The sequence below is a fragment of the Rhincodon typus genome, chromosome 6 (genome assembly GCF_021869965.1).
Source record: "Rhincodon typus isolate 14 chromosome 6, sRhiTyp1.1, whole genome shotgun sequence".
Taxonomy (NCBI): domain Eukaryota; kingdom Metazoa; phylum Chordata; class Chondrichthyes; order Orectolobiformes; family Rhincodontidae; genus Rhincodon; species Rhincodon typus.
This window is the reverse complement of record NC_063337.1, coordinates 80802832-80830084: the sequence shown is the minus strand read 5'-3', so window position 1 is coordinate 80830084 and position 27253 is coordinate 80802832. Positions and strand designations below refer to the sequence as shown.

The following is a 27253-nucleotide window of genomic DNA, read 5'->3' as shown; positions in this document are numbered from 1 at the left end:
TCAAGTCAGCGAACATTTATTTCTTATGCACAAGACAAACAATTAAACATTCTTTTTTCTCTCAAGTATTTTATCACGATGATTTAAACGATGAATCAAAAAAAATAAAACGCAGACTGTATCACAACACATTCATTCGTATATCACTGAAGGAAATAGAAATGAATAAAGAGGTGATCTCTTGCTAAGTTCTCTGCTGTAAAGAGTCTACTTTGTTGAAAAGAAGTCTCCTTACATTGCAGAAAACCATCCTCTCCCCTTCCTTTGCTTGGGTGCACAGTCATGATCATATCATCGGCAGATGAGTCACAGATACCCTTAACTGTCACCAATAGCACTTCCCTGTGGCTGACTGAAGGATGAACTAACCTCAATCTCTCACTGCTCAAAAGTAAGTCCTTTGCTCTGTGAGGCATCCTTTACCAATTAAAGTTACCCACTGAAAAGTTCATAACATGCTAACATTTTTTGATTCATTATCAAGTTGAAAACTACACACATGAAGGATGCCTACAGCATAATTACAACAGTGGGCTGCTCTTCATTTCACCTCATGGTCCAAATGTTTACTGCTTTTTAAGAATTACACTCTCTGAAGCACACTGGTGAGTGTGATGTGCAAATTAAGCACTGTCAAATGCTACACATCTCAAATCAGAACAAACTCCACTGGGTGCTACATCTGAAAGAGTTTTGTTTAGAACTTTACCAAATTTAACAAAATGGTAACTTATACTTGAAGTGATACTGTGGGTAGCTTTCCAACTCCATTAATGAGCTGAATACAAAAAAACAAGCACAAAAAATTTATTAATATGCTTATTCTCCTCCACCCTTTCCCCCCAACCAATCTTTAGCATTTGCTCATCATTTTACATTGCAGCTATAGTGAGCTAAAGGACAAACATGCCATCTTAATCACTTAGATGTCCATCTATATCTCCTCAGCTATTTTTGAGGTACATCACCCAAGCTGTTGCTACTGCATTTGTTCTCCCTCAATTGCATTCACTGCAACAACCTTCCAATTCCTTCATATATTTAACTAATTCGTATTCCACTTCTAAACCAACAGGAAAAAGGGACTGATCTGCTTGCATATTGGCGCCCTAAAAACCGAAAACAAGGTATCTTTATTGTTAGACAAACATGACATCAGGAACAAAGTCAAGTCACAGCAGTGTGTGGTTGACAAACAAGGCCAGGCACTTTGCTTCTGCCCTCTCCAGAAACATGGACTTCTCTGCCCATTTAACAAGTAGTAAATATGGGAGGTTGAATGCAGCAGCCAAAATACTGTCCCCACTGGCTTTTGTTACACTGTACTTTTTAGCTGTGCTAAATGATACTTAAGATTGGACTTAGAACAAAAGGATAGAAATTATGACGATGATTAGATGGTTTCAAAATGTAGAGAGAAAAATAAATTTAACTGTAGCAAGAGTTTCGATTTAGAAGTCTTTTCTTAATGATTTAGATGGACTGGATAACTCTTCGCCACAACACTGTGGTTTTCTTTTAGTAGTCTGGCACCTATTGGTTGCTTCCTGCGATTTTTCACTTTCAGATGTTAAACAGCTGTTCCATAACGACAGTTTATTTTGTTGCAAGTTGGATAGGTCAGACGATACTGAAAGAAAAGGGGAACTAAAACTACTCTGAAAAGATGTTTTCTCTTCTGAAGACACTGATTCTTCTGCAATGTTTAAAACAACAGGAGGCTCTATGGGCAATGGAACCAGACTTTGCCCTTCAGTATTTGCAATCATATCCCTGGTGTCTGAGGGAGGAGCCCGCGGCTGTTTCTGTTGTATCTTCTGCTCTAATCTTTTCTCAGCTTCATTCAAAAGTTCAGTGCACTGTGCCAGTTCCGCTGTTAAAGAGAGGTCAAGGTCAGAGTGGTCTTCAGATTGCAGAGAGGACTGAGGATTTTGGATGTTCTCCGACTCATCCAACATGAAGTCCAGCTCAGATATCTTTTCCCGGTAAGCTGCATCCATTGAGGTCTCACTGGATGTTCTTGAGCGTACATTGCCGCATTGAGGAAAACAAGTTTCATTAATACCTGGGCTACTGGTTAAATATGGCACTTTGTTCTTTGCTTTGTCCAAGAGTACTTCTTCACCGTGAGAAGTCTGTAAGCTCTTCTTTTGAGTGCCTTTATGGATACTTTCAGTTGAATGAGATTGACACGTATCCCAAAACATCAGGCTATTGGAGGAGAACTCTGTACTCTGTACAATGTTGCAGTCAACCTTTGGCTGCGATACTTTTTGCTCTTCAGAACACACATTTCTCAAATGAGCATCATCAAAACAAAGCTTTCTTAAGTGAGTCGACTTCTTTCTTTCATGTCTCCTTTTCATCAGGGGACTTACTTCGTCATCTGTACTCTGAAGGTGGAGAGCACCAAGTGATGTCGATGGAGTACAAGGACTAGGAAGTTCAAACTGTACCTCACTCTCATCTGCAGCTGCAGAATGCCCATCTTCCTTCTTATTACTTCTCTGGGACAAACACAAAGCATCATCCTCAACAGGAGCAGTGGTTAGAAGTCCATTATCAGCCAGGACCCTGTTCACTGGAGCAAAATTTGTCATTGTTCCACGTAAATTTTGCTGATAAGCCATATTAAAAGCAGTTGACATGACACCATCTAACTGGTTAACTAATGGCTGCTCGATATTTGTGAGGCTTCTTCTCATGGCTATGATCCTGTTCTCCTTGGTATCATCAGAACACTTCCACAGTTCTCTACTGCTTCTATTTTCTCCACCAAGCAGTGAAGTAGATGGTAATTCTGGACTAAATTTCCCAACCTCGTTCTCCTTCTCCTCCCTCTTTCCCTTCAGTTGTTCAATCTGGAGCTCCATATCTTCGATGTACTTGTCACTCCGCTCCAAAGCCCTTTTTAGACGACTCATCTCACGTTCATACTGTTCCACCTTCGACTGAAGAGCAGCCACTGTGAACCGTCCAAATCTGAAATCAAAAAATTTATATACATTAACAGTGAGAATGTTTTGGTGAGCATCTAGTTCTGAGCTGATTTCCCTCACCAAAATGTCCAGTATAAAAGCAAAAGTATAAAATCAGGTATTATTGTCTGCAAATCACTATTGTTACTATTTCATGATATACATGAAAACTTAGTTATTTTAGTTTGATACAAGATCTGTGAAAATAAGAGCCTTGGTCAACTATATGACCTCAGACCTGCAGCAGTAAGCTAAGGAGACCCCTTTGTGGAGTGTTGATTACTTTCCAATAAAAAAAGAGATACTCCAGGGGAAGGACATACCACAGTGACTAATCAAGGAATTTATTGAGAGATAAAGCTTACAATTTCAATGATTAACGGCAGGTTAGAAGAGCGTACAAGGCTTAATAAAAACAGTGAAGAATGATAAAGACCAATGAGTGAGAAAACAAAGTATGAGAGAAGCTAAATAGATATAGAGAAGAAAAGCTCCTTAAAAAGGAAACGTGCAGGTAAATTGAGCAATAACTCTCTAAGAGAGGAGTCGGGGCAATTGGTATTGAAAAATAACAAAATGATAGAGGAATTGAACAAATATTTTGCTTCCATCCTCACTGCAGGATACAATTAATATTCCCAAAATAATTGCATCAAGAAGTGAAAAGGAGAAATTTATTTACAATCACAAGGAAAAGTGTACTGGATAAATTCAGTAAACTAAAATGTCCCAGATCTTGAAAGTCTTCATCCCAAGCTCTAAAAATAAGTGGCTCCTTAGATTTGTTTAAATTTTCCAAATTACCAGAGATTCTGCAAATGTCCCACAAGATTTGAAAATAGTAAATGGGACTTTTCTTGTCAAGAAAGGAGGGAGACAGAACCAGGAAACTACAAGCCAGTTAACTAAACATTTGTCATAGGGAAACTACCAGTATCCAATTTTAATGTTATATTGGGCACTAAAATCAATGGGGAGTCAACATGATTTTGTAAAAGTAAATTTTTTTTTGACTAATTCTTTAGAGTTCTGTAGGGAAGTAACAGGCAATGTAGATAAAGGGATGCAGTGCATTTAGATTTCCAGAAGCTATCTGTCAAAGTGCCATAGTATAGTCAGGGACAGTCACATATTCATTTGGATAACTGAACACTGTTGCTTGCTGCAAGGAGAACCATAAAAAGCTGGAGAACTCAACAAGTCTGGCAACAGCTGTGCAAAAAGAAATAGAGTCAATATCTCGAGCCCAGTATGACATTTTTTTCAAAGAGTCCATTCCACTTTCCGCAGGTGCTCAGAGACTTGCTGAGTTTCTCCAGCACTTTCTGGTTATATTTCAGATTTTCAGCAACCGCAGTATTTTCCTTTCATAAAAATTGGCATGTTTTGCTACAATGTACAGGACATTGTTGAAAATCTAAAGTATTATGTACAGTTTTGCTCCCTTTATTTAATAAAGAACATCACTGCATTAGAAGCAGTTCATCGAAAGCTTACATTCCTGAGTCGTGGGATGACAGGTTATCTGATGACAAAGTTGGACAGGTTTGGGCTTGTATCCATTAGAGTTTAGATGAATTAGAGGTCATCTTGAATAGACACGACAGGGTAGGAAGGGTGGTGTTGATAGGACATTTCTCCTTGTGGGAAAGATTGGAGCTAGTGGACAGAGTTTTATTTTGAAAACTATTTTTCCCTCAAAGGAAGTTGAGAGTCTGTTGAACTCTCTCCCCTAGAGTGGCAGAGGCACAGTCTTTGAATACTGAAGACAATATTAGGAAAATTCTTGACTATCAAGTGAGTCAAAGGTACTGGGGTAGGCAGGTAGGTGGATTTGAGAGCAGAATCAGATCAGTCATGGTCTAACAAAATAATGGAGCAGAGTCGAGGGCTGAGAGTTCTGTTCGTGCTCCTCATTTGCATGAATGTACAATGTCTTTAACTGAAAAGCAATACCATTCAGAGAACAATGAAACCTTACGCCTGCAAATGAATCTGGCAAAATTTGGTTTCTCTGCCAAGCTTACGGCTTCGATGTCACAAGTTTGGAATGTTCCAGAAATAATTCTCTTTGATGCATTTTATTTGTTGTTGTTTTAATATTGGTAGAAGATATATTTTACAGATAAAAACTCAAGTAATAAGACTACTCTGAAATATTTGTTTCTAATCACAGCTGAAAATAAAGAGCAGCTTACAAGTAAAACTTTAAGACTCTTGCAACACAAGCTGTTTGAATGATCATCGCTGCTTTTTTCTGTAAATCGCCATCTCACTCCTGCTGCAATTTGTAGCTTACTCCTGCCAGGACATCGGTTGTCAGGGTGGGAAATGTGTTTTTGCCTTTTGTCATCCTCACCCATACACTGTAGCTCATCTGCAACTGCTCTGTAACGTCCATCTTCCACCTACACCAAGATTGACCCCTCTTTCTGTTGCCCCCCATCTTGCCCACTGGAGCATTATCGGTCTAATCAAAGGGCCAAAATACTGACATTTTCTTTTCTAGATCTAACTTTTCAAAGTTCTTTTTGCTCTTGCAATTTCAAACACCTTTTGCATCACCTGCCATACAGGCCATATCTCAATTTTCCACTTAAATAATCATGTTTATTTGCAGTGTTCTCTTTGCTGAGGTTAATGGGCATTAATTGCATGTTCCATCAGCAGAAAATTGCTGCCTTAAAATGTGGTTCACCAATCAGGCTTAATACTCAAATGCCTAAAGCTGGGATCAAAATCCTTTACTAAAAGCATTATGAATGACTGACGTATCATTTCAAAGTAAACTGATAAAAGCCTACTTTCCTAAATGAACGCATGTAAACATCACACACACAACGAGTTTCTCATTCAATGCATTAGTGCATCTTTCCAATCAGCTTTGCTGATAATGAAGGCGCGCCGCAAAATAATTTTTAGAAGCTAAAATGGATATTAAAATTAAACTCCTACTTTCAGTTGTCAACCCATCAGAACTCCCCATTAAAAACAAATCAAGCATTTCATAAAAGGTGGTGCTGCCTTTGCATACCATAGGGGTATAGCCTGGCTTGATGTGTTCTGGGAAAACCTCAGTATTCAGATACAAATGCCTTGATGATGCTTCAGCAAGCCAGTATGGCTTCTTATTTCTGCAGTTCCACATGTATCAATGAGTCACTTAATTTTGACCAAAGCCAAACTAAAACTAAGGAACCACTTTGCACTAACCTTGAAAATTATATCCTGCAGGTTTGAATTGGTGGGGCTGTGGAGGATGTAAAGAATGAAATCAGTTCTACAACATGGATAACTATCTCTCATGTTCATTGTTACCAAACTAAAACAGCAGAGCAAGGTACACTATTAATGCTTTTGGGGTGCAGTCTGATGTAGCAGCCATTATAGTAGCTCTCACAGTAATCAGTTAAAGGTACTGTCAAGTGCTGTGGTTTATTCTGAAGAGTAATTGCTTGTTTATACGTGAGGATTGCTTCATTTGGCAGCCTTACAGTGTTTGTTCTAAATGGAAACCCACTGGAGAGATGCAAAGCAGGGGCAGTCGTACAAATGGAACCAAGTGCAAGATGTTAGCAGTACATGATACATTCATCATTTGGCTATCTGTTTCTTTCTCATTAATTTGCCTTAGGCCCTCGTGACACAGGAAACAAATGCTCAAGACTGTCCGAATTGCATTGTGTACCTCAGAACTCCACTCTGTCAGAAACGACACACAGGAAACATTGATCTGGATTTTCCTAGAATGGGGGGTACAGAGTCGGAGGTAGTTTGGGCTGGGAGAGAACTGCTGGGAAAATAGGAAAGCAGTCATTTCAGGATAGCTCCTGGACTAACTCCTATTACCAGGACGTTGTGCCGAGACTGGACCAACTGTTCGTACCAAAAGGACACGTAACTAATTCCCATAGCTAAGGTCACAATTAGTGATGGTGGTACATTCTCATGGCTATTTTGTCACAGGCACAGTGTCACGGTAGTTTGGTACCACTTGTGGAGGATACCATCTCAACGGCCCACGATCTGCAGTGGTTCAAGAAGGCAGTTCAACGCCAGTTAGGGATGAGCAATAAATACTGGCCTATCCAGCAGTGCCCATGTCCCAAAAATGCAGGTCGAGGGTGGAGGCGCCTTCAGTAGCAGAGGCTCCATGTCCCGGCAGGGTCATGGTGGCATGGTGGCTCAGTGGTTAGCACTGTTGCCTCACGGTGCCAAGAACTCGGGTTCGATTCCACCCATGGGAGATTGTCTGTGTGGAGTTTACACATTCTGCCCGTGTCTGCGTGGGTTTCCTCTGGGTGCTCTGGTTTCCTCCCACAGTCCAAAGATGTGCACGCAAGGTGGATTGGCCATGCTAAATTGCCCCATAGTGTTCAGGGATGTGCAAGCTATGTGGGTTAGCCATGGGGAAATGCAGGGTTACAGGAATAGGGTGGGGTGGGATGCTTTTTGGAGGGTTGGTGTGAACTCGATGGGCTGAATGGCCTGCCTCCACACTGTAGGGATTCTATGATTCTATGTCATACGGATGGGGTCATGTGTAGGAAAGATCCCAAACCAGTCCTTCACAGGGGCTTCCCGTCCTTTGACAAGCCTTACCAGATTTAATCCTAATCAAATTTAAATTCATAATAGCCTCTGAGGCTATCACACAATGGGGGTCCAGAACTGCTGGCCCTCCACAGTCCATAACAGAAGCACCATCCAGACCAAAATCGTTCACCTGATGGCACGCCACTCACCACCTTCACTCCCTCCTACACTGAGGCAGTGTATACCACCTACAAGATGCCACTCACCAAGGCCACTTTGATAGCACCTTCCAAACCCACAACCACTGTTATCTAGAAGGACAAGGGAGGCACATGCATAGGAACACCACCATCTGCAAGTTACCCTCCAAGCAAATCACCATCCTAACTTGGAAACATAGCGCCTCTCCTTCAGTATCACTCGGTCAGAATCCTGGAACTCCATCCCAAACAACACAGTGGCTGTAGTTACGCTCCACGGACAGCGTAAGGAACTTGGAGAGGCTGAATACGCTGGGGCTATTTTCTCTGCAGCATCAGAGGCTGAGGGCTGACCTTAGAGCAGTTTGTAAAATCATGAGGGGTATCATGGATAGGGTGAATAGTCAAGGTCTTTTCCCCAGGGTAGGGAAGTCCAAAACTATGTGGCATAGGTTTAAGGTGAAAAGGGAAAGATTTAAAAGGGATCTAAGAGGCAACTTTTTCACACAGAGGGTGGTGCGTGCATGGAAAGGTTTAAGAGGGATATGGGCTAAATGCTGGCAAATGGGACTAGATTAATTTAGGATAGCTGGTCAGCATGGACAAGTTGGACCAAAGGGTCTGTTTCCATGGTGTACATCTCTAAGACTCTATAACTGCTCCCTTTCTAAGGAGAGGTTACCTGCTGGATACTCCCTCCCGGGACAAATGTTATAATAGCTTATTTACCTGACCCTCAAGGTATCACCTGCACCACAATGTTGTGGAGTAAACTGTGCAATCGAGATATCAGCCATCTCAGAACCCAGCAAACTGAAATGGAAGCAGGTCATCCTTATTCTCAGGGAGTGTCCAAGAAACAAGGATAACCTTACAAAGCAATGAACTATCAACCTTTCATCTTAGAGATTTCAGGAGAGAAAATTCCTGATTTCTACTAACCTTTGGGTGAAAGCCTGCTTCATTTCCCTCCTAAATATCCTAAGATTGATTTTAAGACATAGTATTCTCATCCTTGATTTCCCCAGACGAAATACTGTCATACTTTAAACATCACAATTAGCTAACTCAAGATATCCTGGGTTAATTTCCACAATGTTTGAAACAGTTGATAAGTGCTGACACAGACATGCTAATTAAACTATGAGGACATATAGTCTGCTTTGATACATACATTGTATCGCAGGGAACAGTCCAAAATCACACATTGATTGATCAATAGGAACATTCCAAGCCATGCCAATAATTGTCATTTCTGGCTGGTTCACTTAATTTCTTACAGGGATCTATGGTGTCACCATTTAGGCTAAAAGCATAACTTGTTTGTTTGTAAGATTATCCTGAAGATGACAATCTAGGATAATAATCATTTGCCAGTGAAAACACTGCAGACAGCTCAAATCTACCAGAAAACACAAAAATGGAACAGCCTTGAATCAGATAAATGAAATTAAAATTGAAAACATTCAAGCCATGCTTTAGAGAGGATGTAGACTTCCTCCAAATCTTTGACGGGTAATTGATATGAAGAGCAAATAAACATTAAATGGGCAGCACAATCTGCACAATAAACAAGGTTTTTATATAAATGCAGTGCAAGAAGACATGCAATTCTTCCAAGTCATTTTACTGAAAAATCACCTCATGGTGTTTGCAAAATTTATCTATAGTCCAATAAGGCAGGAATGTAGAAGGTAAAACAATGACCTTAGGTAATATATCAGCTTGGAAGAATATAGTACAGCTCCTAGGTATCAGAGGAACTTCTGCACACATGAAAAAAAAAATCAGTTAGACATCCGCTTCACGTGGTCTGCTGATCTTTCAGCACTCCCAACTTGGGAAGAAGTGGCAGAGTGGTAGTGTCACTGGGTTGGCATAAGTTTGAATCCCACCATGGCAGATGGTGAAATTCCAATTCAAAGAAAATTTGAAATTAAAGGAAAACTGTTCTAATGATGACCATGCAACCATTGCCAAATGTCACACAGGAAAATCTGGTCTACTAATGTCCTTTAGGGAAGGAAATCTGTCATCCTTACATGGTCGAGCCTGTACGTGGTTTCAGATCCACAATATAGTTGACTCTTAACTGTCCTCTGAAATGATCCCTCAAGGCACTCAGATCAAGGGGCAATTAGGGATGATGCTGATCCAAACATCCCATGTGCAAATAATAAAAAGACTAGGGAGCTATTTAGGTTAACGTCCTGGCCTGTAGGGGTGAGCTTTGCAAATGTTGAATACTACAGATTATTACTAGCTGCAAAATCAGAGACAGATATCACAATAATTGTATAAGATTCAGGGCTACATCAATGTTCTGAGATCAAAATAGAAAATACATTGTCTTTACATCACACAAGGAGGAAATTATATAGCATACGTTAATCCAAAGGTCTCTGTGTTAGCTAAATTGGGTAGGTTTCAATCCAACTTTTCAGGACAGTTTTTATGGATTATAGGAAATGCTCCTGATTGGACACTAATAATCCCATTGAGAGAGTGAAGGAATTATATGAGGCTGCAACTTAATGAGCTTAAAATTTTCGAGCAGTTATTATAAAAATACAGGTTGATAGAAAGTTCTAACCAAGAGACTGGACCTTAGACAGCTTGAGTGAGGTAAACTTTATCATATAGACATTTGGTCTTTCCCGGAGCCCATTTTCTTAAATTCATTTTTGGGTCATGGACACTGCTGGATAGGCCAGTATTTATTGCTCATCCCTAACTGGCCTTGAACTGCCTTCTTGAACCACTGCAGATGTTGGGGTGTTAGGACACCCACAGTTTTGTTAGGAAGGGAGTTCCAAGATTTTGACCCAGTGACATTGAAGAAATGGTGGTACATTTCCAAGTTGAGGATGGTACATGGCTAGGAGGGGAACATGCAGGTGGTTCACACTGGAAATTTGGAAGCATCTTCTTGAAGATAACTATTGAAAAATTGAATGGATAGAACATCAGGAAAAAAGCATCCCCATTTCCACGTTTGCATTCCTGGTGAAACTGAACACTTGAGGTGTAAATTTGTAAAGTGAACCTTAAATTCTGTACATTTTTTTGCAACATCTGCTGACTAATGCTTTCTACTAAGGCCACAAAAACAGTCAGCTGTAGTTTCAATTGAATACATGAAGTAACAATTGTCAGTGGGCTAACAACACTATGTTTAGATTAGAACTTGAAATTTGAGGAACTGTGGTTCCAAACTATTTAATTGTTACTTTTGACTGTGATCTCAGTTGCAAGGTTGTGTGTTAAGGTGGAAGAGAGTCCTCCAATAAATATGTTGCATAAACATTTTGGGGCATTGGGACTGTTATGTCAAGATTACCCATTTAATTAAACTGGCCAAGTTTATTTCCCTATAAAGCCATTTCCATCGATATTGGAACTGCTTACCCCATTTCAGCTGAACTTATATAAAAGCTATTTTCAGATCAGGTTTCAGAAATGAGTCAAAGAAAACAATTCTACATTGAGAAAGTTATTGGACACCAAATTTTGGTGGTACATGCTGGCTCTATACCTCTTGGGGATTTCACTGGTGAAAACAGATATCAGGTAAATATATATTGTATCGTAGAAAGTTGATGAATAATCTTCACACCAATTGCTTGCCTCATTTATAGGCTGCACCAATGTTTCTTGCAGGGGTGAAGCTGGGCAAAATCGTGTCTCCAGCCCCCATAGTAGTGAGACAGGGAAAAGGATGTGACTGATGTGATAATGCTATTTGTAATTCCCACCAATTCCACTGCCCCTCAACAGCCATTGAACACTGTGAAGCAAATGCGTAATTCCTACCCGGTTACAAATTTGGAATAGCAGCTGATCACTTTATAAGCAATTTACAGAATAAAAGGCAGCTTTCTTAAAAGAAAACCTATTTTTTTCACACACAAAGATTCCGCAGATGTACCCAAGAGCGCTTGTGATCAGTGGCTACAAAATTCTCACTCTCACCTCGCGGGTGTCATGGTTGCAATGACAACATGCAGGTTTTAGGCAAAGATCCAATATCATGGAAATTCTGATAGGTTTAGGTTTCCCTGGGATTAATGAGCACTACTGCCTATTTATTAAAACCCTACAAGCATTGAAAATTCAAATATTCACAAAAGCTAGGTTAACTATTTAAATTCCCTAAATTTCAGCTTCTTATTGAAGCCTTAACTTACCAGAAATAACACTGTTATGGTAATTTCTAGGATAAGGGTTCAGAGTTATCTTGTAAACATAGTCAATGAGATCAGAGAAAGCAGATAAAGACCATAATAATGGTCTCCACTTCTAACACAGAAACTAGACATACTTTTGTGGAGATCGGCTGTCAATCTCAGCCTTCAGATGCAAATTCTCTCTCACAAGATCACCATTTTGAACACGAAGCTTTCGATTTGCCTGAGGAAGGGAAAAAAAATATTCAAATACTTTGAAAAGATTATGGAGTCTCAAGGGATCTATCAAAGAGAGTTTTGTGCTAAATGTTCAATATCAAAAATACCATTTTCAATGCAAGTGTCATGCACTGTTAGATTTTACATATTTTCTACATTTAACGGCCAATAAACAAAGGACAGGACGCACTTCACTGCATCATTACATCCCAGGAGGAGGCCATTCAGCCCACTATATCTGCACCTGCTCTCTGAAAGAGCACTTCATTTAATGCCATTCTTCCTTTTTATCTGTGTAACCCTGTGCATTGCTGCTCCTCAAATAATTTTGAAAGACATTTTAAAAATAGACACTGAAAAAAAGCTCAGCATTTTAATCTGAACTAATTAGATTTTACAACAGAATTATTTTACACCAAGATTCAGAATATATTTTTAATGCTCAAACTGGCAGCTGAGCACCAGTAGCTGGACATTAAGGGAAAAGCCTAATGGTAAAATCATGTTTCTCACACAATGAACTGATTCATGAATAGTATGTAATGACAATATGTCAGTATCAACACAACTGCTATTAACCACTCAGCAGCTATTAATAAATGTTTCATGTCACATTAGACTTGAAGTTTTTGCCAAAAGGCAATCCATGAAGCGCAAGTACAAAGTACACAACAGACCAACACCTTTCTTCATGAAAAGAGCAGATGATACACAAAGGACTTTTCGAAAGAAAACACATTCTTGACTTTATTCAGAGGATAAATGTTTAAATCTCAGCATTCCTTATCTGGGCCCACAAAGAAACATTATGACGACAAGATCTCCTTTGAATCATCAGCATTTTGGATGGATTTTCGCCATGTCCACCCATAGTTAGAAACTAGGGCCCAGATTTTCTTTATCATGGTGAAAATGGTAGAAGACAGCATAAATCTCAAATCCTGCTCCTGAATACAGCTCTTCCCATCTTCTGGATTGGGGCAGGGGAGGGAGGAGAGTGGAATGGGCTCAGGAAACAGACATGCAAATTCCAGGAGGCAGCTCACCATTTAAATGATCAGCAGTCTCCACTCAAACTCCAGTTTGGTAACCATATTGCATTAAACCAGGTGTCTGCAGGACAGATCAGCTCACAGCAGGTTTGTTCTCGGTGCATTTCCCCTGGATATCCAGCATACCTACGTAAAAACCCTCTAGCCTTAGACTGTGACTCCTTGTTCTGAACACTTTAGTTGTTTATTCTGACCAGTCCTGGTAGAATTTTACTGGTTTCTATGAGATCCCCATCATTTTTCTAAAGTCTGCTAAACAAAATCCACTCTCTCTCCATACCTCAATCCTCCTATACCAGAAATTTATCTGGTAAACCTTTGTTGCACTCCCTCCATAGCGAGAACATCCTTCCTCAAATAAGGAACCAAAACTGCACACAGGTGTGGTCTCTCCAATGCCCTGTATAATTGCAGCAAGACTTCTCTGCTCCTGTACTCCAGTCCTCTCACTATGAAGACCAAGATATCATTTTTTAGCTTCACTGCCTGCTGCATCTGCATGCTTACTTTTCTGTGACGAGTGTTCAAGGATACCCAGGTCTCAGTGAATCTTCCCCTTTTCCAATCTATCACTATTCAGATAATAATCAGCCTTTCTGTTTTTGCTACCAAAGTGGGTAATCTCACATTTATCCGCATTATGCTTCATCAGCCGTGCACTTATGCACTCATCCACATCACACTGAAGCGTCTTTGCATCGTCCTCACAGTTCACCCTGCCGTCCAGCAGTAAGTCATTTGCAAATTTGGAGATATTACATTAAGTTTCCTCATAAATATATATCATGAATTGCTGGGGTCCAAGCACTGATTCCTGCAGTACCCCACTAGTCAATGCTTGCCACTGATAAAAAGACCTGTTTATTCCTACTCTTTATTTCCTGTCTGCCAACCAGTTCTCTGTTCATGTCAGTACACCAACCTAATCCCTTGTGCTTTAATTTACATGCTACTCTCTTAGCTAGGACTTTATCAAAAGCACTTATGGAAGTTCAAGTACACAAACATCTATTGCCTCCACCTTATCAACTCCACTAATTACATCCTTGAAAAGTTTCAGTAAATTTATCAAATATGATTTTTCTTTTGTAGATCCATGCTGACTCTGTCCGATCCTGTCACTGATTCCAAGTACTCTGCTATTAAATCTTTTATAAATAGACACTAGTTTCTTCCCAACAACTTTGACAAACAAATTGGTCTGTAATTCGAGGTTTCTCCCTCCCTCATTTTGTAAATAGCGGAGTTATATTAGCTACCCTCCAATTTATAGACTCTGGAAGCGTTCCTATGGAATTTTGAAAGATGACCACTGACGTCTCCACTATTTCAAGGGCAAGTTCCTGAAGTAACCTGGAGTGTAGATTACTGGGAAGTTATGGGCATTTAGAATCATAGAAGCACACAATACAGAAGAGGCCTTATTGCCAAAAATACACTACCACCTACATTATTCCCACTTTCCTGCACAAGGCCCTTAGGCTTGAATGTTATGACACTTCAATTGTTCATCCAAGTACTTTTTGAAGGTTGAAGTTTACCCGCCACAAGCACCCTTCCAGACTGTGCATTCCAGATACTCACCACGCCCTGGGTGAAAACACTTGTCTTTCAATTAAAAAGAGTGTCTCCTTATTGTTAACCCTTCAACTAAGGGGAAAGCTGCTTACCATCCAAAACATAATCTAATACAGCTCTATCAGGTCCCCCATTAACCTTCTCTGCTCCAAAGAAAACAGCTTGAGCTTGCCCAGTCTCTCTTCATAGCCATAATCCTCCATCACAGACAACATCCTGGTGAATATCCTCTGCACCCCCTCCAGTGCAAACACACCCTTCACACAGTATGGTGATCAAAACTGAGCACAGAACTCCAGCTGTGCCCTAATCAAAGTTCTGTACAGCTCCAATATAATCTCCCTGCTCTTATAATCAACGCCTCAACTGATAAAGGCAAGCATCCAATATGCCTTCTTAGCTAACCTATTAACATGTCCTGCCACCTCCATCTGTTGGCAGGCACCCCAAGATCCCCCTGTTCCTCTGAACTTCCTAATATCCTGCAATCATTGAGGTCTCCCTGTCTTGTTACTTCTTCCGAAGTGGATCATCTTTAATCCCATCAATTTCACCCACACCATTGCCCGACTAATACTAATTTCCTTCAGTTCTTCCCTCTCTCTAGACCTTGTTCCCCAACGTTTTTGGGCATTACGTGTGAACTTCTTTGTGAAGACAGAATGCTAACTAAATCATCATGCTAAGTCAAGGACAAAAAAGGATAGTGTAGTGGTAGCAGGCACAAAGCTGGCATAAGGTATGAGGGGGCAATGGGAATGGATAGAGAGAGGCAAAAGGGATATGAGGGGCATTGGAATGGCATGGGTTGACATGACTTGGGAAATGGGCAGTGTGTTGTATTGAGGGGGAATGAGGGGCAAGGGCTGAAAAATATTTTCAATGTTCTTTTATTTTAACATTTAAATAATACTGGAGCCTCAAGGAAGGCTTTCCACCTCCCCACCCAGCCAACTGGCAGATTCCTCAACTCTTTCTGGGCCTCCTAGCCTGCTTTCCAGTTCAACTAGTGATTCGGGCCTAGTATGAAAATGGGAAGGGTGGAGGGCATGTATTTTTCAAGAGCAGGTTTGCAGAATTGGGTATTATCCTGTCTCTGTGCGTGCAACTGTCCCAGACACAAATAAAAAGAGGGCCTAGGTTTAACATAGTTAATGTAGTTACTGATCTCTTAAATATTCTGCCGTCCCAAGGTCTTCATCGGGATGGCACGAGTTATGTGGAAAAGTGAATTAGAGTAAACATCAACAGAGCTATTGTGACTGGTTCAGCACCCAGGTAATTTAAAATCGTTTGTATTTTAATGCAGTGCCCCATCAGTATTCGTCACAGAGCTCTTTCAGACAGCACCCTAAATGGTAAATGCAACCAAGAAACAAAAAAATTTAAGAAATCACATGTACAAGTCTGGAGGAAAAATAGCTGGATGTCACAAATCAACAACGAATCAAGCAAAGCAACTAATCAAATCTTGCAAAAAGTCAAACTTAACTTCAAATGCAGAAACTCAAGAAGTCACCATTGTGAAAGAGGTTAATGCTTTTTCTCCAATAATGTACTCTGGTTTTTATCATGAAGTGTCAATTCAGTATTTAGTTTTTGTCATCAGAACCAAAGAAAGGACACACGCTTTAGTCATTTTCTGAGGAAGCTCCAATGCTTATTTCCAAACAGAAGCTTATCAAATGGTGCCTGTTGAGAAGCACTATTATTAATCCTGGCTTTTCTGGAAGCTCCACGTCGGGACCAAGGATTTTCAATATCATAAAGCCACAATGCTATAAGAAGAGAGGCTAAATGAGGTCAAGACTATTCACATTAATCAATATAGGGTGGATGTGGAAAATCTCTGCAAACCAAAAGACAATCAGGGGAAATAATAAGCCATAGTAATTGTTCTCTAAATAAAATTTAAGTAACCTCTCCGCTCATGGGACTTATGAAGTTATGAGATACAGTGCCACCTGGTGAATGCAAATTTGATTTAATCGAAACACTCAACAAGCAAATTAAGTTCTAGTTTTCAGTATTTTTGATAGGCATCTAAGCTAGGTGCTGAGGTGGAGCAAGGAGAAGAAACAGGTGAAAATGTGTCTGTGAAAGTACCAGCAAGGAACTAACTAAGCCTGTGAATTAGTCTAATGGGATAGCTCTTTCAGGGGCCAGACAGGGAACAATGGGCCAAATGGTCTCCTTCTATACCATGTGATTCTACGATAACAACCAGATTCTGCGCTTGGGATTAACACTCCTCTAAAATTTTCAGCGACTTTCTGAACATAGATGCACACAGTTAAACATGAAAATTCAAAAATTGCTGTTTGTGATTCTGTGTTTCTATAGGGGTTAGGCTGGCTACTTCCAACACACCACAATGGACTTCACTCAATGGGAAATCAGTAAAATAGAAAAAAAAACTGTAAAAGCCTTTGGGAAAGGATCCTTTTTGTACGAGGTGCAATTTGGTTTTCAATTGAAAGCATAAATTTATACTTATTAAATGTCAAACTTCCATGACGATATGAAATAAATTCAGGATTAACATAGAAGCTGTGTCTTAAACATTATTTCACCATCTGTTGAAGCTAAAATTAAAAGTGAAGAGATTTAAAGTTCCTGCTTTATTGCTGGAGAGATTAAGTCGGACTGCTTAGCTTGCTTGACTGCTTAGCTTGTTGGATGCCTGGAAATCCCAATTGCTTGTTCCCAGATTTGAACGGGCATCAGGAAAGGGAAATTCTGCAGAAATGGCTAGATCTGGGTCATCAGCTTTCTTGGAGGCCAGTGGCAAGTGGTGCAGCATCACTGCTGATTGTAAAATCCAGCCCATTATGATTAAATGGCCTTTATTAATCATCATAGTAAAAGGTTTTCAATGATTTATAATTGTTTTTGGAGTTCACTATTTGAAACGATTTCACAGGTAAAACAGCAAACTAAAAATTACTTTATCTATATATACTTACCACAGTTGTATTCAGAATTACTGCTTACTGAACAAAAGAAAAACACATTAACTCAAGATTATCACACAGAAGAGAGGCTGAAACTCCTATACATCTAGGCTTAGATTTCAGTGAAGATTCTGTACGTAACATACCTTGCTGAGCATTAGAGTTAAACAGTACAGAGTCTGGGAGCAGTGAGGGATGGACACTTGCCTTTCGTCTCAAGAGGGTGGTGGATTCAAGTACAGGTTGGAACGTTGAATTTTTCTTGTCGGGGGTGGGGGGGAGGGAGAAAGACAGTGGTGTAGTAGTAATGTCACTGGTCTAGCAATTCGGGGGCTCCGTGCCAATGCTCTGGAGACCATGAGTTGTAATCCCACCATAGCAGCAGATTTAAATTTAAAATTCAATTAATAAAACATTTGGAACTGAAAGTGAGCAACAGTAGAGGTGACCATGACAACTAGCATCAATTATCATAACAATCCATCTGGTTCACGGATTCCTTTAGGGAAGGAAATCTGCCAGGCTTAACTGGTCTGGCCTCCATGTGACCATAGGTTCCATGACAATGAGGCCTTTTACTGCCTTGTAAAATGGTCCTAGCTAGTCACTCAGTTGTAGGACAATTAAGGATGGGCAAATAAATGGCCTAATCAAAGATTTCCATACCTCACCGAAAAATATGTTTGCCTCCTACTTTAGGTTGATAAGAATGTTGTGGCCAGTCCTTTTTGAGTGTCAATGTAACAATTCCCTAATTTAGTAACAGTTGGGAATTTTACACAAAAATTCACTGGATGGCTGGCGTGAGAAACAGAAATTCTGCAGCAGAGTTGCTTATCTGAGGTATAGGCTCAGATGCATTGGCAGGATAGAGGGAAACCTCACTCTACAACCAAGTTCCCGGGAGGTATCCAGCAGTGCTTGATGCCAACAGTAGATTCTCAAAAGACCGTTTAATTTCCCAGCATTTCATGAGTGCAATGTCATACAAAACACATTTCTTTATGACAGACGTGATGTATCAATGTCCATTTTTTATGTCTTTTCAATACTTAAGATTGCAAGAGAAAGTGTACATTTAGGTGTCAAAAACATTTCACTGGTGCCTATTTAAGCCCAGTTAGCAGGTTCTGGATTCAGGTCCTAATAAGACTGTAGTACAAAGTCTAGGCTGACACTTCAATGCAGTACTGAGGGGTTGCTGCATTGGTAGAGGTACCACCCTTCAGAAGACACATCAACTGAGAGGGCAAACAAGGCTTCAGTTTAGACGTAACAAATTGCGAGGCACTATTCCAAAGAAAAGCAGGGGCGTTCTTCCTGTTGCACTGACCAATATTTATCCCTCAAATGACACCATAAAAAGCAGATTATTTGGGTGTCATGGTCCACTTTGGAATACATCAAAACAGGAAATCTGCTGAGGGACGACCAGGAGTTAGGAACAAAATTAAAAAGCCAGCTCTCGAGGGTGAAAATTTCCGAGATTATTGTTGGAGCCAGTCTGCAATTTGACATAGAAACATACAGATCAAACAAGTGTAACACTTAGTTAAAAGGTTATTGTGGCAAAGGCAGGTTCCCTTTCACAAGGCACTGATTCTGGTATTCTGTCCATGAATACTCAATGTGAATTTCTGAAGGAAAAGTCTTAATTAGCCAATCTCATTAAATTCTTTGAAGTAGCAAGAAGAGTAGATGTGGGTAAGGTAGCAGATGCAATGCATCTAAATATCCGAAAGACCTACCACAAGGTGAAACATCATAAACGAATAAGATCAGAGCACCCATAGTTAAAGCACGAGTTGCAGAGTAAATACATAGCTGTTTGAAAGATGGATATTAGGGGTAAAGGACAGCTGTTCATAGAAGAAAGTGGGAAGTAGGCTCCCACAAGGATTGGTGCTGGGACTGCTGCTGTTCACAATTTATATTAACAACAGACTGTAGAATCAAGAACACAATCTCTAATTGTGCAGGTGAGGAAGGACAGGCAATCGTGAGGAGAACTGCAACAAAGGTATCAGCAACTTGTAGTCTGGGTAATAATCAGTAAATGAATTTAATTGCAGATAAGTGTGAAATATGACATTTTGGTAAGGATTTGGAGAAACTGAACCACTGTAGTCTTTGGGGTATAGGGACACTCTCAGTTCTGTTAGAAAGGGAGTTCAAAGTTTCTGACCCAATAACAACGATGGAACGGCAATATAGTTTCAAGTCAGGATGGTGAGAGACTTGGAAGGGAACTTGTAGCTGCTGCCCTGGTCCTTCTAGTGGTCCTGGGTTTGGAAGGTGATGTAGAAAGAACTTTGAGTTAATGCTGTACACCTTGTAGATGATACACACAGCTGCCCGTGTACATTGAAATTGTTTAGTTATGCTGATTTGTATGGTATTTTGGTTACACATCAGTGTGCTACTCTCGCTGCCATATTCTAAAAGGATTATAGATGCTTTCAGGAAGGTGAAGTATGATTTACAGCACGGCAACAGAATTGCAAGATTATAATCATTAGGAAAGAATGATCAGAGAAGGCTGAGAAATGACCTAACAGGTTTTTAATATTATTAAGTGTTTTCATAGCCTTTATGACTAATGAGGGAAGAGCAAAACCTGAAGCCATCAATCAGTCACAAAGAAATTACATGAGGAATTTAGAAGAAACCTCTTTACCCAGAGATTAGTGAAAATGTGAAGACTCTCCCAAAAGGAATTCATAGAAACAAATAGTATTGCTGTATGTAATGGGGAGCTAGATAAACAAATAAGAGAGAAGTGAATAGAGGCCTGTGTTAAGGAAGTGAGTTGTATGAAATGGAGAACAATTTGAGGAGGCTTCAATGGTACACTGCTGACATTGATTGGGTCAACTGGGCAATTTTTTTCCTATTTTGCTTACTTGCAGACATGGTATTTGTAAATTGCTGCCTCTTTCAATGGTAATGACAATCAAAACTGACTTAATTGGTTATAAAGTACTTGGTGAAATTGTGAAAAAGGCTAAATGTATGCACTTCTTTTTCTCTTCCTTCAAATGAACATCTAATGAATGCTGTGGGGGCAGAAGGTTGTCACCAGCGGGATCGTGTTGACTGCAAGTTGCCAGTTATTCAGTTTCATCGAGGTCAATAGAATTAAATACAAGGCCCTGCACATGGACGGCAAGCATCTGATCCCATACCAGCAGGTTTGTTCCGCTGCTCAAGACGAACTCCTATGCCTCTCCTTCTCTTATTGTTTCACAAGGAAAATATAGAAAAATACTTACTTCTTTAAGTTTATCCAAGTCTACTTTCGTTTTCTCATAGATTTCTGTAGCGGCTTTTAACTTGGCCCTCCATTCCTGCGGACTGATTAAGTCAGGTACGCTGTCCTGTTCAGTTGGGCTTTGCTTTTGGTTATCGGCTTTGTTAGAAGGTGGCAGTGTTCTCATATCAAAGACAGCTTGTAGCTGCGATTCCAGGCTCAGGTTTTTGCCACGAAGATCTTCAATTTCTTTCTGCAGGGATTCAATTTCCTCCTAAACACCAAAAAGATATTCAAGATAATCCTTCATAACTGGCTTTCCACTTCCAGACACTCAAGAGGCTATAAATGGCCATGAAAGATCCAAGGCACTTACTGCTTCCAAGGGAGCTAAAGACATGTCAAACTATATTGTCTTTCAAGGCTGCTAGACAATGCCCTTTATTCACTGTTCTACCACACGTCAGCCCATTACTCCCCAAAATTCCTATTCTATTCTATCATCACTTCCTCTCAAAATTCTGGAACATAGTACTAACCCAGAGTGCACCCTGTCCCTCATCAAAAGCACCATAGAGTCATCGAGTCATTGAGGTAAACAGCTTGGAAACAGATTCTTTGGCCAAAATCATCCATGCTGACCAGGTTTCTTGAACCGAACTACAGGTATTTCTGCTATAACACGTTTCATTAATGCGAGTTGGCTGTAACGCGATTGAGGAATAGTGGACGCTGTTTGGATAACGCGAACTTTCTGCTGTACATATAGCGATTTCCCTACAACATGATTTTCTATGGCGATTTTCTATAGCATGAGGTCACAGAAGAATACAACTATCGCCTTATAGGAAAAATACCTGTCATCCCATTTGCCTTCATTTCATCCATATCCTGTAAACTTTTCCTATCTACATGTCTGTCCAAATGTCTTTTAAATGCTGAAACTGTACTCGCCTCTACCACTTCCTCTGGCGGCTTGTTCCATACATGCACCACCCTCTACATGAAAAAGTTACCCTTCAGGTCCCTTTTAAATATTACCCCTCTCACCTTAAATCTATGCCCTCTAGTTTTGGACTCCCTTACCCTAGGGAAAAGACGTTGGCTATTCACTTGACTTTTGCCTCTTGTGACTTTATAAACCTGTATACAGTCATTCCTCAGCTTCCTACTCTCCAGGGAAAAAATGTCCCAGTCTGTTCAGTCTTTCCATATAACTCAAACCTTCCAGTCTTGGTAAATCTTTTTTGCACCATTTCCAGTTTAGTAACATCTTTCCTATAGCAGAGCAACCAGTATTGTATGCAGTACTCCCAATATGGCTTTACCAATGTCTTGTAAATTACAGATTCATGACACAGGTGTAAGCACAAATACAAGTAGGGGAGAACTCAATTGCTGGCAATATTTTGCCAGAAGTTAAGATTTTTCAAAAAGAAAGTGCATTCAAATAGCTTGATGTTTGCTGCTTTTTAAAAAACAAAATCTTCTCCTATTCAGACCAATACAGAAAAATATTTGTTCAACAGCAAATGCCTGACCTCATATTCTCTATGTAGTAGATCCAGCCTGGTTTTTCGAAGGTGTCGCTTAACTGATGGACTGTCACAATTTTCTGTTCCATCTGTTCCACCTGAATGGTGATTAAGTAAAATACGGTGAATTTCATTTGGAATTTACAATACCTTTTCCTGTTTCTTTATTCTTTCATGAGATACGGACATTGCTGGCATTTGTTTGTTAATCCCCAAATGTCCCCGAGGCAAATGCTTTGTTGGATTAGTTCAGAGAGCAACTAAAAGTCAATGACAATATGGTAGGTCTGGAGTCAAATTTAGGCTAGGCCAAGTAAAGATGTCAGATTTCCCTTCCCAAAAGACATTTGCGAAACAGATGGATTTTCACAACATTTGATGATAGTTGTCATGGTCACCATCATTGAGACCAGTTCTCTATTTCAGATTTACTAATTGGATTTAAATTTCATCAACGTCCATGCTGAGATCTGAACGCACAACCTCACGGTATTAGCCGGTACTTCTAGATTTCTAGTCCTGTGGTGTTACCACTACACCATCCTCTCCCCACTGATTAAGCTTATGTTTAATAAGATCTGTTTGTATTTATTGCTACTTATGTCATTTGCACCTGTATAAGGTAGCATCTCTAAGCTTATACCCGGCTTACAGAAATCTGATGGCATAACAAAAGAAATTCAGAAGTGTGTCAGCAACAGTCAAAATGAAACATGAAACTTTGCGTTGCAGACTTTCAGGAATAATTATTGTGCTGAGAAAGTCAGTGTACAGTGCATTTATCTGGTCATAACAAAACATTATGAGTAGTAAAGCAAATTGTTAGACTCTAGCTATCTCTGATCAACTCAGAAACCAATTTGAAATTTTAATTATATAAAAATGCCATCTTTGGGCAAGTGATCACAAATTCATATCCTCATGATGTATCCATATACATTTTACTCATTTTATGTATTTGTTGATAAGATGTAAAGCTGAAGAACAAGTCATCTTTTGACCATTTTGTGCACTTTACATCCTTGGTTAGTACTTACTGGTTATCCAAAATAGTTTGTAATATGGAGATATCAGCAACATTGTGCAGAACTCTTATTATGGAGAGTCTGGCCAATCAGAGTAACTGCTCCAGGCCAGCACAAAAAAACATGTTCAACCAATACAAGCAACTCCAGTAGGCATGTCATTGTAAAGGATAAACAGTTTCCTCCCACCAGAGAGGGAAGATCTGCTATATGTCAATGCTGAGAAGAGTGACTCAGTCACTGAAGAAGTCAGAGTGCTGCTCGCAACTGATGGATGAAAATGCAGAAGCCGCACCAAGATGTCTGATAAATCCATGCCAAGATTCAAAACCTTCAGTGAAAGAGCAAGATGGTAAATGTTTTTTCTACTCAAAAGGAAATGTTTGTTCAGTAAATACACTTGTAAAGCAAATTTATCTTTGTGATGAGGTGCTTTCTAGCTATTTTAGTGCCCATGTTAAAAAAAAATCCCCATAATACATCCCATGGCTCGTCAGCAATTCATGTTGGACAAGATTAGTTTATCAAAATACAAGGTTAGGATTTGTCCAATGATGAATTGTATACTTTCTCCCAGCTTTAAATGATAGGCTTCAGGAGTCAAGGGCAATTCTGCAGAAACATGTGTTTGGCTGCGTGGGAAGGGACTAAATTCAACTACACACAAGTGAAGGAAAACGGACTGACCAAAAGCTGTTTCCCTCTTATACACAGAGTCAACAAATTACCTATATTCTTTCCACAACATAACTATCCCACCTACAATATTCATCAGTCCTACTCATGGGATTTTTACATATGCACTATATATGCAACAATCTCGACTTTTCTGATACAGCTCCCCAGTTTAGTCATTTAATTTTAATCACCATTTACCTGCTACGAGTCCAGAAAGGGCACACTAATCTAAAATATATCGTCAAAGTAGGATTCAAGTATAATTATATCATAGAACTGTACAGCACAAGAACAGGCCCTTCAGCTCTGAATTGCACTGTACATGCATTACTAGTACTGCCTGGGAATACTGAAAAGTATATTAAATGTATGGGTGATCAAACTTGGATTGGTTTTACTATAGCCTCGGAGGCTGAGGGGCTACCTGATAGAAATACTGTTTATAAAATTTAAAGGCATGGATAAAGTGGATGGTCGGAGTCATTTTGTCAGGCTGAAAATGCCTACTTTGAGGACTAGGGCACAAAGACTTGCGGTGAGAGGGGAAAACTTTAAAGGAGGTGTGCTAGGAAAGTTTTTTTTTTACCTCCAGGGTAGTCGGTTCCTGGAACGTGCTGCCAGGGGAGGTGGTAGAAGCAGAGATGATAGCAATGTTGAAAAAGCATTTAGACAGACACGTGAACAGGCAGGGAATAGAGGGATATCGATCCTATAGGCAGATGGGATTAGTTTAGATTGGCATCATGGTCAGCAAAAAAACACTGGACTGTTTCTATCTTCACAAAGAAAGAACATTGCTACTCGTAAAAACAAACTAAATTTGCCCTTTTATACAAGCACAGAGAAAAAGCACCAAGCTATTTAATAAAAATAAAAAGAACCTAGCCATTTATGTCATTTTAAAATAGGCTTACCGAGCACTTCCTTGAAAGGGTTTTCAGATGTGATTGGAATTCTACAAGTTGGGCACTGGGTACTGTTTTTCAGCCAAGACCGCATACACATGAAACAGAAAACATGGTTGTTCGAACAGATGACTGGTTGACGAACCTAAAGCGTTTGCAAAATGAGTATTAATTGAGGTTAACACATTCACACAACTGAGTCAGTCATGTTCAACAAACCATATCACATCTGATATTTAATTCCGCTAATAATGTCATGATAGAAACACAGAAAATAGGAGTAAGCCATTGGCCCTTTGAACCTGCTCTGCCATTCAATATGATCACGACTAATCATCTAACTCAGTACCCTGTTCCTATTTTCTCCCCTACCCTTTGATCACTTTAGCCCTAAGAACTACATCTAACTCCTTCTTGAAAACATTCAATGTTTTGGCCTCTACTGCTTTCTGTTGCTGAGAATTCCACAGGCTCCCTAATCTCTAGGTGAAGAAATTTCTCTCTATCTGAGTCCTAATTGGCCTACCCTGTATCCTTAGACTGTGACCCCCTCATTCTGGACTCATCAGTCATTGGGAACATCTTTCCTGCATTTACCTTGTCTATTCCTGTTAGAATTTTATAGGTTTCTATAAGATAAATTGATGAACTGGTGAGAGTTATAACTCCAAAAACAAACTGCAGCTACTTACAAAGCAACATCCAGCAAGATATAATACTGTCAATCTCTTGATTACATTACTTCTGCTCATGTCTAACTAGTAAGTAAACTTCTCATACTTTTAGTCATAATTATAGAAATTAAAGTTGATTACATCAAAAAAGAGCTAATTTGTGTCTTGTTACAGCAAAGTTCTTGCATTCCAGTCCCAGACCAAACTCTTCAGCAAATAACCTAGGTCAGCACTTAAACATAATAAAACTCTGCGCTGTGGAGGGGATGACCTTGGGATGCAATATTAAGCGGAGGTCCCAGAAGCTCTCTCAGTGAATATAAACTGATTTTCTGACTCTGGCCACTATTCACTCCTATGATGGTACTTAAATCAGACTATTTGATCACTATCTCATTGATGGTTGTGGAAGCTAACTTTGTACAAATTGGCCCCTGTGTTTCCTACATTACAATGATCACATTTCAATATTGTCACATTGGAGGTAAAATGGCAGAGAGGTAATGAGATTGATAAAGGTTGATAGATGCAAGTCTCTATTTTTGAACTTTTTTTGTACTCACGCAAATATTCTTGAATAAGCACAAAACAGCAATATCTTGCAAGAACAATCAAGATCCTTTCTGTTTGCTGTCTCACGTGGCTGCGCCACGATCAGAGTTGACAGGACAATAGTACATATGGAAATAAAACTACTTTCTTCATTGTGGAATGATTTGAAAGTGACATCGAGTTATGTATGGCAAATGTCGAGTCGAATTAAAGATATACAAAATGCATTAAAAAATTACTGTAAAAAAAAGCACAACGTAAGAGTTTCTGGAAGTGTTCATTGCCATGAATAGTCTGACAGAGTTGTTCAAAGTTCCGGTTGCCATTCAACAACACATTTTGACCAACCGACAAAATAATGCGGAAGTGAGAATTTAAACCAGGAAAAGAGAGTGTCCACCAGTTTCCTTTCCTTTCCTTTCTGAACTTTACAGCAGCACACAAACCTTCGCAAAGTTTGCAACGATTTAAAGAAATGAACTGGATTCTTCAGACAAAGAGTAAAACAAAAGTGTCAGGTTCCTCGTCCCAATTTTCAACACCATTAATTTTCTAAGCTGCAATCAGCAAGGGACGGGGATGGTGGATTCATTTCGAAAAGAAATATATGTTTTGTCTATATAAAAAAAAACTGCAATGGAAAGAGAAGGAAAACAAAATGCATCTTTTCCCGACTGGTGCGGTTGCAATACAGGAAGAGCCTCTCCACCTCCTTGCACTCTTTATACCCCCTCCCCCGGTGGCTGTACAGTACCTTCCCCAAGCAGATCTGACACGAGATGGGCAGGGTGAGGCTCAGGGTAACATTCTGAATGTTCTGTAGCGCTGGTTTCTGCATTGTCTCTGGAATCCCGGCCTGGAGCACGCGACCCGACAGAGCGGGGACCCCCCCTGTATAACCAACCAACTCTCACTTGCGCTCGCGCCGAT

The 27253-nt window shown here is 39.9% G+C and overlaps 1 protein-coding gene across 1 annotated transcript; it reads right to left on the bottom strand.

The window, feature by feature from the left end:
- On the bottom strand, positions 1-27253 carry obi1 (ORC ubiquitin ligase 1). Its single transcript, XM_020526936.2, has 6 exons — positions 27078-27253; positions 25107-25242; positions 22496-22587; positions 20977-21228; positions 12036-12124; positions 1-2982 (listed from the first exon to the last, which is right to left on the bottom strand). The coding sequence occupies exons 1-6, from the start codon at positions 27159-27161 to the stop codon at positions 1452-1454; spliced, it is 2184 nt and encodes a 727-aa protein (XP_020382525.1). The 5' UTR covers positions 27162-27253; the 3' UTR covers positions 1-1451.